This window comes from Manduca sexta, chromosome 11 (genome assembly GCF_014839805.1).
Source record: "Manduca sexta isolate Smith_Timp_Sample1 chromosome 11, JHU_Msex_v1.0, whole genome shotgun sequence".
Classification (NCBI taxonomy): Eukaryota; Metazoa; Arthropoda; class Insecta; order Lepidoptera; family Sphingidae; genus Manduca; species Manduca sexta.
Genome location: NC_051125.1, coordinates 11,294,986 through 11,314,367, shown reverse-complemented (window position 1 = coordinate 11,314,367; position 19,382 = coordinate 11,294,986). Strand labels below are relative to the sequence as shown.

The 19,382-nt window shown below is 34.7% G+C and overlaps 1 protein-coding gene across 3 annotated transcripts in view; it reads left to right on the top strand.

The window, feature by feature from the left end:
* The first annotated feature begins 2,866 nt into the window (after positions 1–2,866).
* LOC115444306 (fatty acid synthase) overlaps positions 2,867–19,382 on the top strand; it is a 31,831-nt gene continuing 15,315 nt past the window's right edge. The window contains exons 1-18 of one of the 3 annotated variants that reach the window (XM_030170036.1): positions 2,867–2,917; positions 3,007–3,247; positions 4,835–5,027; positions 5,451–5,571; positions 6,242–6,445; positions 6,663–6,779; positions 7,212–7,378; positions 7,848–7,984; positions 8,300–8,500; positions 8,887–9,073; positions 9,406–9,568; positions 12,337–12,506; positions 12,832–12,983; positions 13,504–13,687; positions 14,547–14,695; positions 15,535–15,716; positions 17,964–18,083; positions 18,284–18,393. In XM_030170036.1, coding sequence (XP_030025896.1) covers positions 3,134–3,247; positions 4,835–5,027; positions 5,451–5,571; positions 6,242–6,445; positions 6,663–6,779; positions 7,212–7,378; positions 7,848–7,984; positions 8,300–8,500; positions 8,887–9,073; positions 9,406–9,568; positions 12,337–12,506; positions 12,832–12,983; positions 13,504–13,687; positions 14,547–14,695; positions 15,535–15,716; positions 17,964–18,083; positions 18,284–18,393 — 2,671 coding nt within the window. In that variant the 5' untranslated portion in view covers positions 2,867–2,917; positions 3,007–3,133. Of the gene's footprint in view, positions 2,961–3,006; positions 3,248–4,834; positions 5,028–5,450; positions 5,572–6,241; positions 6,446–6,662; positions 6,780–7,211; positions 7,379–7,847; positions 7,985–8,299; positions 8,501–8,886; positions 9,074–9,405; positions 9,569–12,336; positions 12,507–12,831; positions 12,984–13,503; positions 13,688–14,546; positions 14,696–15,534; positions 15,717–17,963; positions 18,084–18,283; positions 18,394–19,382 lie in introns of all 3 variants that reach the window. The other 2 variants (XM_030170035.1, XM_030170037.1) reach the window with 2 other exon arrangements.

Sequence of the window (19,382 nt, the reverse complement as noted above, 5' to 3'; positions counted from 1 at the left end):
TTTGTTTGTAAAAATCCTTCAGACTAAGGGCAGAGGTCACGAGTTGCAGGTCAACTAGTTAGTATTTAGTAATTCGCCCTTCATTTAAAGACAAAAGTTAAGTAACATTTGGTTTTCACTAGTTGAATATTTTTTTCTAGTTTAGATTGTGAGGAGACCTACTCGAGGCAGGTCTTTTATATTTGTGAGTCTGCCTGGGTAGGTACCACCGGAATGTCTATTTCTGGTTTGAAGAACATTGTAGCCAGTGTAACTACTGGACATAATAAGACTTAACATCACATGTCTCAGGATGGCGAGTGCAGTGGAATACCAAACAATGCCAAGTAATTTAAAATGTTGGATGGTGTTTCTACTGTTTATGGGCCATCGTGTCGCTTACCATCAGGAGAAAGGAAAACTCGTCTCGTCATTCAAAACAATAAAACAGAAAAGAGACTTATTAAATGCTACGCTAACTTGTAAATTCAAACGTCCTCAACAGTTCCTGACACCCATGGTACAAAATACTTGAAGTTTACACAGATTCCAGCAATATTATCCATAAATCATTTAAACCAGCCCTACTCTCTACAACGCCGTACGATTGTGTAACCAACTAAAGTAATTAAAATTGCATATTCATACTAAATATTGACCTTTGTAACAATCGACACCACAACAAATAAAACTTAATGTAATCGCGAAGAAAAATAATTAAAGAGTTTACAATACATTGTTTAAATGATTGTCTCGGTGGAGTCGTCGTCTTACGATTCGACTGCAGTGCTGAGCTCTCGGGTTCGATCCCCGAGTTGGGCAAAGTCATATTAGGATTTTCTAGTCACTAGTACCCTGGAGTTATTTTTTTTATTATTGTTATTCACGAGAAGAGCTTGTCGTTCGCCTGATGGTAAGCGATAAGACCGCCCATAAATAGTTGAAACACCATCCAACACCTTGAAATACAAAGTATTGTTTGGTATTCCACTGCGTTCGTCATCATGAGACATGACAGAGTAAGTTTTATTATGTCCAGTAGTTATAATATTTTCCAATTTATGTCTAAACGATTACTCAGTATTTTATAATTTAATCCATACATTGATCGCAAAGTAAAGCTTACGGGCATTTCATATACAATTTCTGAAGTGGAAATCTCGCAGAACAATTATAAAATTCATTAATAAACTCTCAATGTTCTCAGTACTGCACCATTTAAAATTGGTAAATATTTAAAATTATTTCAACAGTATTTTGTTAAAGGACTCTGTAAGTACCTACATCAAATATTTTCAAACATTTGATAGAAATCGAGTTTTTATCTCTGAACTTAAATTTCATTTCTTTGTTTAACTAAATGAGAGTTATAAAAATGCAATTTATTTCTGCAAAATTTACAGATATTACTGAATGAGCAGGTAAATTTGGTTGTGGTACGTTTGGAGATGTTAAGGTAGACGATGATGATGATTTTTTTTTAAATTATTTCTTAATTTTCTATGTTCTTCATGAAAAACTATTTTAGCCAGTTCATTCTTGGAGAAGATGGTTATAACTTCACTTTCACTTTCACTTACATACTGCTATTGGCGGCAAAAATATAGAAAGTATTGCTACTTTTCCAGAAGGGTCTGTGAAAGCGAGAGAACTATCATCCAGTCCAGAAATAGACCTAGCTATGATAGGTATCTATGACTTCTTTGGAGGGGTAGGTGTAACTGTACAAAGTACCGTGCTGACGTCCTGGGTTCGAATCCTGAGTCGGGCCAACAAAATATTGTAACAGGCTATTCCCATCTTGAAAATTACACAGTCGCAGCTCTGAGTCAGGAAGTTGGAGGTGTAATATCCCCGTGCCTCGTAAAGCATTTAAAGCCACTGGTACCACCCCTGGTCTTGTTCTCGGATTGCCAAGCCATCTCACCGGACTGTGCGAGTAAAGGAACAGAAAGTGCACCTGTGTATTACGCACAAACTTGTGCACTATAATATCTCCTGCGTGCATGCCTGATCTCCTTTGAGATTGGCCGCCATGGCCGACATTCGGCTAGAAAGGATGTCTATGTTCTATGTTGAGGGGCTCCATTTTCCACATTTAGCTTGTAGCAAATCGGGCCGTTGTGCGTGATATGCCAGCTATACGTCTAGCTAGAAAGGAATCAATAAACCTATCTATATAAATAAAAATTGTCAAACGCGCCTTCAGCCTTTGTTATAAAAATGTATTGTCTACTGACATACACTGATCTTTATTCAATGCAAATAATGTAAGGTAATTAAACGCAATGTCCATTTTGTCACCTTGGTACGGCATATGTCCCTAGGTCGCGTTTTTTTAAGGGTCGCTTTGGAGGTCGACTGCGCTGCGGTTCATCAACTTAATTGAAAAAGTTATTTGAAATGTGACAAACTTTGTTCTAAACGGTATGTAAGTGTAATTGATGTGGCCGCACTTTAAACTTTTTCTTGTTACTATTGTGATAGTCAGTTATGATTGTTTCAATTATTTCGCTATTTGATTAAATTATATTGACTTAAGGATCTGATTTGGTTTATAGAATATTTTTTGGAACCCATCAATTCGACATTCTATTGGAAGCCACTCCATCAGGTGCAGTCTGATCACTTTGTCATGCCGGTAAAAAAAAACAACTGATTTGTCTTGTTTTACTTTTCTTTGGTCATCCTTTTACTATATTTTATATTTAAATCTACTGACACATTAGGTTCTACTGTTGATCATATTAATTTTATTTACTCGCATAATTGCCGTATTTTGAGTATCTGCATATTTATTTGGTTTTTGTATTTCATTCAGCCTTTAGAGGAACTTTAATTTAATTTTTATAAGGTCATACGTATAAATAATCGATTGTTATTGTAGTTCAAACTGTGGACAGTTTATTTCGTACAGTATCAATATACGCTCTGAAATGTACAATATTTATCTGCACGTGTAATTAAAAATTAATTTCATTGTGAGTTCCATTCTATAATTCCATAACGAGTATTTGTCTGTTCTAGGAACCTTCATTTGAAAGCGTGTTTATTAGTTTCTTTTTAATCAGCCAATTCAAAGATCTGGAGTTCTTCGTAGCGGACGGATTTTTTAACCATTAATTTCTAAAAATTTCTGAGAAGTTCTGATAATATGGCGGCAAGTAGAAATAACGACCTTAACGACAAGATTGTGATCAGTGGCATATCAGGACTGTTTCCAAGCTCGAACAGTGTTAATGAATTCATGCACAACTTATATAATAAGGTGAGTAAATATTATTTTATCTTACTAATTAACTGACTTCAAGAAAAGGAGGTTCTCAATTCAACGATTTTTTTATGTTTGTTATCTCAGAACTTTTGACTGGATGAATCGATTTTTATGATTTTATTTTTTTTAAAAGCTGATACTACTTGTGTGGTTTCATATAATTTACATTCTTGTTGGACTCTTGACTTCGGTGATACATCAGAAAACTCTTAAAATGTTGTCGTCAACGTATATTGATTTTTACTAACACAAAAAAGCAAAAAAAAGATTTTTAATATAAAATGATACCGCCTTCAAAAACCAAAAAATAATTTAACGTTATTTATATACTGGTTACCAATTTTTGGAGTCGGTGACTAATTAAAATTAAAAGCTAGGTTAATACTTGACCAAATGTACGAAACCAATGTTTAATTTCTAATAGTCACCGACTCCAAAATTGCTAACCAGTATATTATAGGTAACGTTTAATTTTTTTTTTTTTTTGGTTTTTGAAGACGGTGTAATATCCTACGAATATTGCGAAAGTTTGTAAAACGTTTGGATGTTTGAAACATTATACACGTAGTTGTATTGCGGACGCACTACGACCATGACTCGGATATTAGGTAGTTTGAGTCGGCCAGTGATATTGGGTTTATCGGTTCAGTGTCAGCCCGGAGTTTAGAATTTTGCTCGATATGGCGATAGGCTCGCCGACTACCCAATCATGGGAAAAGTAAGCGCACTAGTTGCACCTCTGACTCCCCCTTCGGCGATAAAGGCGTGATGAGTGTTGTGCATTGAATTAAACAATTTTAAAGGTCAATACTTTACATGATTAATTAACGTGTATTTGCCAATTATAAACATTTTAATTTAAATATAATAGATTGTAATTAACATATGATTCACAGTTTAAACGGGGTCACACGCTTTACATAGTTTAAATATGTTTATTCAATATTTTAATTACGATCAGTAATAAAGCGTATTCTATAGCAATTCAAATTTATAATAATGATATAATTTAACCGCATAAAACAAATAAGCAATGCCTTAATTGTGAATCAGTGATAACTAGTCAAGGCCTTATACATTCCTTTCATAGATGTGGTTTAAGAAGTAAATGAAATTGTTGTTAAAAATAAGCGACACGGTCTATAAAGGAGCTACACAGAAATACGAGGCACTGTATTGCGCTGTATATTGTGAGATACGATGTCCAAAATTGAGAGTCATGAAACCCAACAATCACCACAGGCCTAGGATACATGATAATTATACTAGATACCATGTGTCGAAGCTGAAACATGTAGTTGTATTTTTTAAATAAATATCAGTACAACACCAATCGAACCTGGAATTACGAACTAATGTGTAGAACTCCACCACTCGTCACCCTGAGACATTAGATGTTAAGTCTCATAATCCTCAGTAATTAATCTGGCCTCTTACTACAATGTCCCTCAAACCGAAATACAAGAGTGCTGACAGTTTTGCTTGAAGACAGTAGACATTAGCAATAGAAAACAACAAGATGTTAAAACTTTCACTTTTACAACGACTAAAATGTTATTTAGTAAAATAATATTTTTTTAGGTGGACATGGTGACTTCTGATAATCCGAGATGGAATCTCAATGATCCCAGCATACCCAAACATATTGGCATGGTGGAGGGTTTTGATAAATTTGACGCGCAGTTCTTCAAAGTCACTTATCCGGTAGGCAATGTAATGGAGCCTATGGGAAGGAAACTTCTTGAGGAAACTTATGGTGCTATTTTCGATTCAGGTATTAATTACCTCATAATTTATAAAATATTTCTTTAATGATGATAAAATTGTACAACATGTCGTCGTAACGCTTAATGGCTATCACCTATCATTAGTAGATCTCTTCCTTGTTTGTATCCTCAATAAAAAAAAAAAATGGTATACGAATCAATTCCCGAAAATTTAACAGAGACGGTTCTCATTGTATCTTCGTTTTATATAAATAACTGAAATATGAGACTAACAATTATCGCACAAAAGCATTTAGCCTAGATGTTACAACTGTTGATCTTTTTGAAGTTAATTCCATCTGAGGAAGTTAGTATTTTATAATTTAGGTTTCGAACGCTGGACCTGCAGGTCTACTACCAGTACACATTGCTAAGTAAATATTAAATAGTGATAACAATTACCATATTCTTTCTCTTTATTTAAATTTTAGGTACTAGCCTGGCTTCACTCAAAGAAAAAAAGATTGGGGTCTTCATCGGTTCTTCCTTCACCGATAGCAGTGCTATGATCATTTATGAACTTGGCAATTACGGAAATTTTATTATTAATGGGTAATTACCATATGTATATAATCCTCAGCAGAAAGGATACAAGTTTTTTTATAAAGACGGCAAAGTGACTATTGCACTTGATGGTTTGTCCAGATGTGTCCAGATAGAGTGTTGATTAATCAGAAATGATAATCCCTTGCTAAGTGACACAATAATGCCGGCCTGATTGAAACCGAACTTATAAAGGCTCAATCTGGAATACCGCACACTCACGTAGGCCACTAGATAGTGTAATTCTTGTGTATAGAACTCTCATGAGAATGTATCCTACCAACAGCAAAACCCAAATCGCTTTTTACTATCTCCCAAAGAAATATACCTCCTTTCCACAGCAGAACCACGCATGTTACCATGCAAAGCCACAGATTAATGGATAAAACTATCACGACTTGAACCTATAAGTATGCTATCTTTTTCTCTCTCTCTTTCGTTCTTTGCGGCACATCAGGCTTTAGAATCCCTCAGGTTTATAAGTAGGACCCAACCCTTTTCCGTAGCCTGAAGAGGCATCTTACTCGGCATGACTATGTAGAAAGGCATGAGACTAGCCATCTGTTGTCATTCAATATATTATCTGGATGGCATCGTGTTTACCATTAGGTGCAATGTCACTTGGCCTTGCCTGAATAATATATACCTATATATAACTGAAGCATTATTTTCCAATCAGAACCAGCAAAGCCATGTTCGCAAATCGTATATCCTACTGGATCGACGGGAAAGGTCCGTCATACAACCTGGACTACTCCTGTGCTAGTTCCACTGCCTGCCTCGAGGTCGCGTGCAGCAGAATTAAGGCGGGAGATTGCGACGCGGCTATCATTGGTGGTTGCAACCACTGTCTATATCCTAACGTGTTGAGAAATATGCGATGGTTAGTTTCTTTGATATTTTAAATGTGAAAATTTGAATTGTCCGTTAAAATGTAAAAATGAAAATCATATGTAAAATGTTAAATAAAATAAATGATATAATGTAATGTCAAATTATAACAAATGTGTAATGAAAGATTATTTAAATGTTACATTAATACTTATGAAGGAAATATGGTAACATTTTTATTAATGGTTACGTACTTTGTATGTTGATAGCGCGGGCCTTTTATGTTTGGATGGGAAGACAAAATGTTTCGATAAAAACGCCGATGGCTATGTCAGGTCCGATGCGGTGAGCTCGGTGTTTTTACAAAAGGGGAAGGATGCAAAAAGGTATAATGCTGGATGTTTTTATTATTAACAAACGAATTATACGACAATATAAATTGGTTGTTTAATAATCGCCATAATAACTACCCCTTCTGGAAAAAATATAATATCGTAGGACATTAGTGCGCCCCCGTTCCCTAGAAATTACACTTGAATGTAATAAAGTTCAATAATTTAAAAAATAGAAGGTTAGTAAAAGAATTATCTAGTGTAAATATAGGTTAAGCAGTGATATCTACCCAAATGAACGTTCGTGTAACAGCTTAATTAAAACATCCAACAGAGGTTGCAAAAAAAAAATCATAAAGAGATGTTTCAATTATTTAAGAGCGATTATTTTTCGTAATGATCTGTATCCACACAGTTAGCCCCTATTTTTATTTATTTTTACAATTTTATTCCCTTATTCTATTTATATCATCAACAATTTGGCAGGATATATGCAGAAGTGGTACACGTTAAAGGCGAATACAAAACAAAACCTGACGCTGCATTCCTGCAGTTACGAGAACCCGATGATTTACAGGAATTCCTAAACAAATTTTATGTGGAAGCAAAAATTGATCCAAGTTGTGTGGAATACGTCGAGGCTCATGCAGCTGGTATGTATGAGCACATAGTCGATCTTGTCAAACTAATTAGCCTTTTGAAAGAAATTGAAATAAGGATCTTTTTTTATTGTCGTTGCTCGCTATGATATATTAAGATTTATTTAACATGAGTACTATTTCCGAGGATAACCATAGTAAAAAGTACATAATAGCACTTACACACTTGCTTAGCATTCTTAATTAGCAACAACAAAATAAGCAATTGTTCATTACATATGCAGTTCAATGTTATCTTACCATAAATGTCAATACGACTACAACGGATTGAAATATGCGTGCTTTGATCTGCCTACTTTAAGAATTGTGTGTCTTGAGTAATAGATATCAATTAACGTACCCGTGCTAAGTATTCCAGACCTAACAAATATAGAATCAGGATACTAAAGTACACAAAGAGCTTCCCAAATGAGTAAAGGATTCAAAAATATAGTTGATATCTTTTTCTGTTTGATAATTTTAGCCATTGCGAAAGCAGATCGAAATGAAATTCAAGCAATCGGCAACGTTTTTGCTAAAGAGAAAGTAATTAAAATCGGTAGTGTTAAATCGAATATGGGGAACTGCGGACCTGCTTCAGGGGTGACTGCCCTCACCAAGGTATTGTATATTTATTTTAAACTATTTGATTCCGATAGGTGTAAAAACAGAAACATTAATATTAATAAGTCCGTTGTTGGAAAAATAAATTGCAAAATCTATTGTTTTCATAGAATGAACTTGACGGTAATTAATTCAATTTACTTGATCTGGGAATCAAGAAAAAAACTCCATATCCATAGTGCATATTCTATGCTGCATCTAGAACAATTAGCCAACAACCTGTGATTAGAAATTGTATTCTAAAAATAAGCACTGATTACGTTGCTGCTTTCCATTAATTTTGGGCTGTAATGTATAATGATTTATTTTCAGCTTTGCCTTGCTTACCATCAAGGAAGATTACCAGCTAACTTACATTACACTGAACCTCATGATTTACCAGCAGTACAAGATAACAGGGTTCAGGTTGTGACAGAGAATGAGGAGTTCAACCGAGGTTATACTGCCATAAATAGTTTCTCTATGACTGGTGGTAATTACCATGTGCTTTTGAAAGGACATTATAAGAAGAAGGTTAAGTTTAAAATCTGTTTTTTTTTTATATCAATTGATAGACTGCCTTGGTGGCGTAGTTGTAGTGCGTGCGTGGTAAGACAGCAATCTGAGGTCCTGGGTTCGAATCCCGGGTCGGGAAAAGTGATATTTAGGATTTACTGCTCGGTATCAGCCCGGAGTCTGGAATTTGTGTCCGATTTAGACGGAACACACTTGGCGAAAAGTAGGTGCCCTGATTGCGCCACTGCACACGCTTTCGGGGATAAATGCGTGATATTGTGTGTGTGTGTGTGTCAATTGATGCATCTACGAAACCGACAAAGATGCAGAAATCATTTTGTAGGTTTTCACAGTTGTCATTTTACAACCATAAGTTTGGACGTAAGGCTTGTCTTTGTTTATAGGATCCGAAAAGGTATCAATGTACAATCCCGCAAATGGTCTTGGCTTCTGGAAGACAAGAAGAATGTGCAAACAAAGTTTTTGATATGTTAAATAATCAACCAATAGATTTAGAACAAATCGCACTCCTGCGTAATATTTTTGCGGATGACATACTTGGACACACCGTGCGGGGATATGTCATACTTGGTAAATTGACTCGATTTACTAAAACAAACAAATTAAGTTCATTTTTTTATAATAAATTCTTAAATTTAGTACATAGTAAGAAAATAAGTAAAAACCAGCAGGTAAGCAATATAAATGCAAATTACAGACAGGAAAGATGTTAAAAAATTAGAAATAGATTACACATCAGGTAAATTTAAAATTGAAATAACTGTGTGTTAATTCAATAGCTCTTCAATGTACATTGGATTCAAGTACCGATGTCCTATCCAATTCTTATGTTGTCCATTAACATCAATAACTATAGTGATCCCAAATCCAATACTACTACCTATTACAATATGTTGTTTCAGACACAAATGAGAACAATGAAACAGTTTGTCTGTCTAAAAGTGTCAACCGCTACCCAGGTGTGAAACAGCCTGTCTGGTTCGTTTACAGCGGCATGGGTTCCCAATGGGGTGGGATGGGAGCTGATCTGATGCGGATACCAATATTTGCAGACGCTATGAGGAAGTGAGTTACATATGATTTGGAACAGTATGTAGTAACCATTATTTATTAGTCAATCCATTGTTTTTTAGAGATCTTGCGTCGGGAGTTAATTATGCAAAAGATCAGAAATTGGTCGTTTATAATCTCATAAAAAAATTCAAAGTCTATTGAAGCATCGCATATTGAGGTTAGGCTTTATCTAAGACGAAACATTTTATTTAAAATATATAAATGAAAGATAACTCCCCGAATGAATAACAAAGAACAACGCTTACGTTTCGGTGTAAGAAGATTTTTTCGCATTTCACATTTATCTTTCTTAAGCACCTTATAGTTTGCGATACATTTACTCTATTTTTATAAGCAAAGTGTAGATTTTATACGCTCGAGTATTAACGTTAGGGATAAATATTTTTGCTCCAAAGATTTCGGTCATACGTTTAAAAATCACTTTTCTTACAATTTTGAATAAAATAGTTAATATCAAATAATTAAAATTTTGGAATCAAATATTTTATATTAATAAAAAATATTTTAGTAGTATGAGAGTAATTTGTACATTACTTTGCTAAATGAAATCACGTAGTTATCTAAGATACTTCTGCTAACAATTTGCTAAAAATTATCCATAAAGAAACGGTTTTGGTCATAGAAGAAAGAAAGAAAGAAAACACATTTATTTCTCACAGCTTATAAACTATATTACGTACTAATACTATTAAAGATAAATTAAAATAAAAACAAAGAGATAAGATGCGGGGCTTCGTCGCATGGTCGCTGTGACATGTAGGACCAATCGGCATGAAACGTTGTGCTGTACCGCGTACAACAGTAAACGCTGATGTTCAATGGTCACATTGGGTAACATGCTGCTATTTATGGGTTTTGTCTGATTTTTGAATCATCGTGTAGTTTACTGCGAACATGGTATGTCTGTTCGAGTGTATGACTGACTGTATGAAGTTTTACTCTGACAAATTCTCATAGTGTTTTAGTAGTGGCCATAAACCAGAATCAAAATTACTTTTTATTGTTATTTATATAATTCGAAACAAAACACTTTTTCATTTTACATCCATTGTTAGAATAACTTATGGTAAAGTGTTGTTATCAAAAAGACAAATATAATATGGTTTATTAAAGCAATGTCAAAATGATCCTGTTTAATAATAATATTATTATATACAAAATAAAATAATATATACCAATAGAAATTATTATTAGTATAAACCAACGAAGGAAAGCAACATCAAATTTAATGGGCAGTATCAGATTACTTGAGAGGCTTAAATAATAAATCTGTATTAAGTTATAAGTCGCAGTAATTATTACATATTTTTGGCTTGGCTTCCTGATTTCTGCTTTAGGAAATGAGGTCGTCCCTTCCGTGTATCAAAATTGAGACTCGATACTGAACCTTTTTGTTACCTACTTGTTTTCGAATGCAATTAAAACTAACTCTTATCATCATTAAACTTAAGTTAAAAGATGCTTTAATTAATTTATCAAAATAATAAATTATGTTCTAATAACTAGCAGCTAATGATCTGCTTATTAGTTTAACTATTTATTGAAGTAATTGGCAGTTTAACAGTAACATATTGACAGCTCGTTACCGACATTTTTTTCTGTGCATGCAACAAGCAAACGGCACCTGCGCATAGCGTTATATCAACGGTATATTAGCTGTCCATAGATCAATATATTTCCATAATTTTAAAAGAAACCTAACTTTCATTAGTTGTATTAATTTTCATTAATGATATTATGATCAACCAATATTCAATACGGATTGCCGAGACGAATGTCCACAGGTACAAATCCCATGGGCTCACACCTCTGACTTTTCTAAAATTATAATATGTGTATTCTTTATGAATTATCGCTTGCTTTAACAGTGAAGGAAAACATCGTAAGGAAACTTACATATCTGAGACGTTCTCCATAGGAATTTTGAGGGTGTGTGTAGTCTACTAATCCGCACTAGGCCAGCGTGATGGACTAAGGCCTAATCCCTCTCAGTAGTAGAGGAAGCCCGTGCCCAGCAGTGGGACAGTATATAATATCCAAAACCTAACCCGACAAATCGGTTACCATTTATCGGTAGTCCGCGATATGGTTTTTATAACGCACATACAACCATCGAAACATTTCCATTTTTGCACGTGTCCAACCATATTACAAGTTATAAAATCCTCGTCCGTTTTAGGCCATTTCCAAACTCGTACAAATAGATCAGAACTGGAATAAAATTTTGCTTTTACGTTGGATCTGTGTGAGTGGTTTTGTGCCTATATTTATTGACCACGGCTTCGAAGCTTAAAGCTCCCTGTACGGAATAAAAGCTTCTAATGAAAAAAAAAATTGACTGCATTATTGACAAATTAATGACTTGCGGAACTGTTTAAAAGTTTGAAAGAAACATGGATCAGCTTGTGTATATCCGGTTCCAAAAGCCGGTACAATTGTGTCGACTGTCGAGAGGTAATCATCTCTGATGAGAGAGAGGTTTCTCGACTGATGAGTCGACAGTCTATTGGACCTCACTGTTCTTACCATCAGGTGCAGGTCACTTCCAAGCACGGATAAAATAAAAACTATCTTACTTTACTTTTTATAAAATGAGGGTATTGGAATATTATTATTTTTTCTTATTAATTTAGTTACCACATTATTTTTATATAGAACAGGAAAGATCATCATAGTATGTTCCTTAACATTGACTGTAACCAATTTTTTTTAGAATATCTATATTCCAAAATTAAAGATTAATTTTATGTCTTCCACAGGTGCAGCAAAGTTCTGGACCCAAAAGGTGTGGATCTTCTAAAAATAATAACGGAGCCGAATAACGCATTGTTTGACGACATCTTAAACAGCTTCGTCGGTATAAGTGCTGTCCAGATTGGCCTTACAGATATTCTGACGGCAATTGGAATCGTTCCTGATTATATTATTGGTAAGCATAAGTATACAACATCATTTTGTAATGTTATTAGCGGCAATAGACTAGTTGGGAAGGAACGGAATGCCTGATAATTTTTTTTCCGACTTACTTGATAAGTATTATATTATGACCAAATTACTCAAAACCAATATAAATTGTAGCCTATGTGTTATTTTTATGTATAACCAATATCACTGTAAAGTTTCATCCAAATCCGTTCAGTAGTTTGTTCGTGAAATAAGCACAAACATACATACATCCATCCTCACCAACTTTAGCATTTATAGTATTAGTAGGATAATTAGTTTTATATTATAATAAAAAATGGTTATTCTAGGTCACAGTTTAGGAGAAACAGTTTGTGGATACCAAGATAACACTTTCACAGCTGAAGAAACGATATTGTGTACCTACTGTCGCGGTAAAGTTTCCAAGGACACTTCATTTATAAAGGGCGCCATGGCTGCAGTAGCTATAGGGTATAATTCAGTAAGTATTATTCTCTTTACCTTAAGGTTATAGCTTAAGGTCCATTTTTCATACATTTTGTTTTACCTTTAATCTGGGTAACTAAACAAGTATTGACAAGTAAAGAATTTAAATTCACGTCTAGTTAGTGATTAGTTCTCGCAGTTGAAAGAAAAACGTAAAAATAATTAATATGCATGGATATTTCGGCCTTTAAAATTTAATACGACGAAATTTACACATTTTATAAATTACACGTTTTTATTTTAAATGTACTCGAACTGTACATTTAAAATAAAAAAGTGTAAGTGTCGCACAAAATAAATATCAATTCAAAATAATTTTAATATTGCTCGCCCTAATGCCACCACTACTCCTAGAGAATTCGTCTAAGCGGCACTCACACACTTAAAGCCAACAAGACACTCACGCACACGCCATATTCGCAATAAATTATAAATTAATTAAAAAGAAGTCAAGGATACCATAAAATATATTTTGGTAAAACACACTGGATATTAAAAGCATATTTCTTCATCAGATGGTGAATCAATGTCCTCCAGACATCGATATAGCTTGTCACAACAGCTCTGATTCATCCACTATATCGGGACCTTCAGAATCGGTGAAGAAGTTCGTCAATGAGCTGACTGCTCGTGGTGTATTCGCTAGAGAAGTGGCTTGTGCTAATATTCCGTATCATTCAAGATACGTATCAGACGCTGGTAAGTAGTAGTATAGCATCTGACTCAAATCGTAATGGTTTAACGAAGAACATTCTGCTTTCAACATAGCATCTGACGCAAATCTTAATGGTTTAATGAAGAACTTTCTGCTTTCTACGATGTGTCTTTTTTATGCGTGCATGGCAAAGTGATCCCAATGCATTTGATGGTAAGTGGAGTGGAGTCGAATAGAATATAGTTGTGTCAGTCGACACACTTATGCCGGCCTGTTAGAACTGGATTTACACAGGCTGATCCCGGGACGCAACAAACTTACGTCGGCAACTATAGCGGGTTTTAAAACCTCGTGTATGGTGGTCGGTAATCGGGCGGATATAAAATCCTACCACTAACCTTTTAGGTCTTTAAGTCTTTAAAAATAATATCTAAAATCCAGTATGCGATTAAATTTTGTACGTTATGAAATTGGTGTCATGTTTATGTGGAATTCGCTTCACTGTTTCATAAGCAGAGTATGGCATATGATCACGATTCAATCATGACAGTCCACGATTATTCAACGAAATATAAAGAGTTTATCACTAACAACTAATAAAGTAATTATCGATCTTATTGCTATAACTTAAATGGCGTTTTTTGCACGGTTACCAGTGCAATAACTAGGCATTATGCCACTTAAAATCTTATGTTCGATAATGACTCTAGTACAATATCACGCAGTACTTTGTAATTCAAAGTTCTGTATGGTATTAATCACTGTTTTTTGGTGGTCTTATAATTTACCATCGAGGGAGCGCTATACTCTTCTCCTTGTTTAAATGCAATAATTAACAAAAACCTATTAAAATCATTTAATATTTTCGTCCTCCAGAATTTAAATAAAAACAATCTTTTTCAGGTTCAGTTCTTCTAACACAACTCAGAGACTTAATAAAAGATCCCAAACCCCGCAGTAAGAAGTGGCTTTCGACATCCATACCGCAACACCAATGGGACGAGCCCCTAGCACAGTACTCCTCTGCTGAATATCATACAAATAACGCATTGGTAAGTAAAGCTTCATTTGGCAGGACAGTAAAATAATAAATGATAGGAACAGTGAATTCAAATCAAATCGAAATCATTATTTTACCCTACTTTAATATTTTGAAATTATCAAAGTTGCAACTGTTACATGCCACGATACACACTTCTTCTTCTTCTTTAAGTGCCTCTTCATTATTGAAGGTACTACCTTCTTGTATTTCTCTTTATCATTGGCCAGGCGGAACAGGCGTTCAGGAGGTGATACCGGTCCACTCCCGTATGTTTTACAGCCACAAACCACTAGTATTTCCAAAAATAAAAAATAGCATTATCTACTATCTTTTCCGAACACATACTTGAAGAAAAAAAAAAAGTTAAATTTTTTGGTTAAAGTTATTTAATGATCCGTAATTTTGGTGTCCTAGCATTCATTAGACAATTTATACAGCTTGATAGTTTTTACTATGTTTTATTATTCATTAAACATACCTCACTTACGCACTTTTAACATTCATTGATAAACTTCAATCTGACATGTGAACTACATACTGTTTGTTACTCCTTTTGTATCCATAATTTTATGCAAAAAAAAAAAAAGGATGTATGAAAATTTTAACTCGCCATTAACATATAAACAAGAATTCTGACTGCACATTTAAATAAATTCTTACCGCTTCTACGTACGCCATTTATTTATTTTTTAAATAAAAACTATTGGTGTATAAGTATAATAATATTAATGATTTCTAATATAGTTAGTTCATTTTCATCATTTTCAACTTTAAACATTTTTTATAGTACTTGACTGATACATTATTTATAAGAAGATTCCATATCAGTAAGTATGTACCATTTTCTAGAGTCCAGTATTATTCGAGGAGACAGCTAAATTGATACCTGAAAATGCCATAGTAATTGAGATAGCCCCACACGGCTTGTTGCAAGCAATTATGAAGAGATCTCACAAAAACTGTACACACATATCCTTGACCAAACGAGGGGTGAAAGATGGTGTCAAATTCCTGCTGGAAGCCATTGGAAAGTATGTAATAAAAATATTTTACCATTACTATCGTTTTCAATAAATTTATTCGCAAAAAAAGAACTAATAACTTCTGATTTTTCTAAAAAAAATAAGTACCAAGTCTACATACAAGGTTGTGGCGACGAATAGATGAGGGTTCCTTTATAGTGGCGACTACCTAAACGTAGCTACAAAGCTATTGAAGTGGGTAATGTTAAGACTCATTTTTCATATTGTTTGCGTATATATTAAACAAACTAAATAACCAGACAAGCACGAGGGTTCCGTACAAATTTAGAGGTAAAGTATCTGAGTATATTGTAAGATCAAATTCACAAACTTAACTTTGCCCGTCCATCCCTAGACATGGTTATTGCACCAACCGCAAATGATAAGTTTGTAATAGTAAATTCGCTTTTTAGGGTTAAGTACTTTTTTTTTTGGTTTCGCGGAGAATGTCCCTTATTACTACCGCCCAGCCTTCGTGGGGGGCGACTGAGCGGTTATGCTGGGGTAACCGTGCCTTACGGCCCGGCGTTGAGCCGCCCGGATTTGATGGTGACCTTCGGGCGACCGCCGGGCCGAGTCCCTAACCCTATATACAACTTAACCTATGTACGGCCTACCAGCTAAAACTCCGCGGTGGCCCTCTTCGGCGCATTAGGGACGGCCGCGGGCTTCCTCTGACGTTGAAGTGTCTAGTCTGCGACCGCAGCCGCCGCGCGGTGCCGCCTTGCGGCCCGTCTCCTATGGGGGTGCTCAGAAGCCCGCGCACCGAAGGACGCCCTCGGCGTCTACGGCAGTGTGAGGCCAACAGCACACTGCCGTCCATCCCGGGGGTCAACCGAAAGATGTGCAAAAATGCACAAAAATGCACTAGGGCGGACAGCCCCCTGCTGCAGGGTTAAGTACCTAAAAAAAGGCCTTATAGGATCGCTTTTAGTCCGTCCGTAAAGACTCAAGACCCTTTTTCTCGAGAATGCGTAGAGCTATCAAGCTGAAGTTTAAGTATATTAAATACTCGGGACTACCGTTTCAAACTCTCAACTCGGTCAGACGGATAGACCAACCACAAAGTGATCTTGTAAAGGTTCCCGTTTGAGTTACGGAACCCTAAAAATATAGAACACACTAAGATTAGTTACGTTTTCGGTTACAAAAAAAGTGATAGATTTACGTTGCGAAAATATACCTAACTTCTCATAAAATAAAGTCTATTTTTATGTTTATTAATAGTATTATATTGTGTCGTATTTTACCACGTCTTATCGTATTTGAATCTGTTTCATAACTATTACTTGTTTTCAAAATATTTGATACGGATACAAGCATTTTGTTTTAAATGTTGATATTTTTGCTTATAATATGTTCAAATTATTATTTTATTACGTATTTGTTTATAATGTAAACAAACTTATATTTATGTTTTTGTATATAAAAGCTTTTAAAATAGAATTGGATAAAATCCGGTTTGGATTAAACATACAATTTGCTGGTGAAATATTGAAAACATATTATTTATAAATAAATGTTTCAAATTCAATAATTTCAATAAATATTAAATATATTAATTACTAAGTGTTGCTCGCGGCTTCGTTTGCGTGAAAAGTTTTTCGCGCTACAAAACTCTAAACAATAAAATAAAAATAAAACTGCTATAATTTATAATGCCACTATAAGACGTTATCTTCATCTATTTAAAAATTATATTCCATTATTTCGCATGAGAGCTAAGTATCGGAATAGAAATTTATGTGTTAATCCAAGATATGGTTCTATCTGTGTGAAAGTTCATCCAAATCCGTTCCTCTATTTTAACATTTACTTTTAACATACAAACAAACCAAAACCAAACCAAACAAAGTAAGAATAATAAATTAAAATAAGAAAGTAATAATGATAATAATATTAACCGTGTATTAAATACAGTTCCACTGCTAAGCACGGGCCTCCTCTGCCACCTCTGACAGTGATTAGGCCGCAACGCTAGCCTAATGCGGGTTGGTAGACTTTCCAAACCTTTAAATTATAATGTGGAATTCTTTAGGTATATAGGTTTCCTCGCGATGATTTTCCTTCCTCATTAAAGCGCATGATAATTGATAATTGACTCGTAACTTCGAAGAGTCAGAGGTGTGTGCTTTGGGTTTTAAACCTACTAATGTTCGACAACAAGTTCCGTTCCCAACTAAGCTATCGTCGCTTAAGAAAGTAAGAACAAGGAAAGATATTGATTGATCAAAAGTGGTATTAATTATTTTTCAGAATGTACGAAGCTGGCCTGAATCCAAAACTGGACGCATTATATCCGAAAATAGATTATCCTGTGTCGACCGAAACGCCTTTACTTTCGCACTTTGTTCAATGGGAGCATAGTGAAGATTGGTAAGCTATTAAAGACAAGCTTTTGCCTGCGGCTCTGTCCGCTTAAAAGTTTTTTTCTAGACAATTATTTTCGCGAGATAAAAAGTAGCTCTTATTTTTTATATTTATTACTTACGTTTATAGTTGTTCTGTAGAACACAGAGACTTGTGCTGTGATATTTTTGGTACAATTTCCTTGAATTTATAATCTGAGTTTTCAGGCCTATAAGAACATTCAATAAATTAGAAAAGATTACAGCAAGATCGCGGAAAATCATCTTGTCAGTTCATGATGATGAGTATCAGTACCTTGAAGGACATGTCAGGGAAGGTAAGTGTTTTTTTTAATTACTATATTGAAGTCTTATGTGAGATTAGCGCAACTAACCTTATTAAGGGAGTTGACAATTGAAATTCGACCGGCCACCTGCCACCAGTCAACTCTATGCCAGTCAAAGTTTCTCCACCCGGGATCTGAACTTAGTTCATTCTGTTTATATTACTTATACTAGACTTAGAACGTGAGATAATAATTCTTGAATTTCTGTTAGTTCCAAATTGGCAACAGTGGCTTCAAATAACACAGCAAATGTGTCATATGGACATGATTTATACGCGACGTCGACATACTCAAAACAATCCTCTTAACCTAATAGAACACACAAGAGTGACACGTGGTTCTGTGGCCATATGTTGGTTGTAAGACTTAGCTTATGGGGCTTATGGCTTATGAGGGCATGGCTTCTAGTTGAGGATATTCATTTATAAATGCTATGTGTAGTAGCATATGTAACCTTCATTCTAGTTTCTTATATAATGTTCAATATTTTTTAAATTTATTATTACTCTTTAAAAGGCTACAATAGTATAGAATTTCAAAAACAATGTGATTGAATAGAATTTAAAATGTATAACTAACAAAGGATCAACGTGATATTACTATTTATATGACTGAATGTCGAAATGTAGCCTGCTTAGATCCTAAGCAGCATACCTGGACAAAATATTAACATCACTCAGAATTGGAAGATAAGACATTACGTGTTATTGGCACTTTGTTTCAAGAGGCATTATCCATTAATTCCATATCGTTCATAGATTATTTTTTATATATCATAAAACGCTTAACAATTCTATTAAAATTTTGTCTTTCTGCTTAATCATCAAAGAAAACTTAACAGATCTTCAGAAGTGGGCACAAACTTGCCCGTACTTCCGGCGGCCATCAATCATAAGTTTTATCATAAACTGACAAATATGCTAACGACACCAACAGCTATGCGCGTCTCCAATTTTACTGACGACCAACTTTAGCTTGAT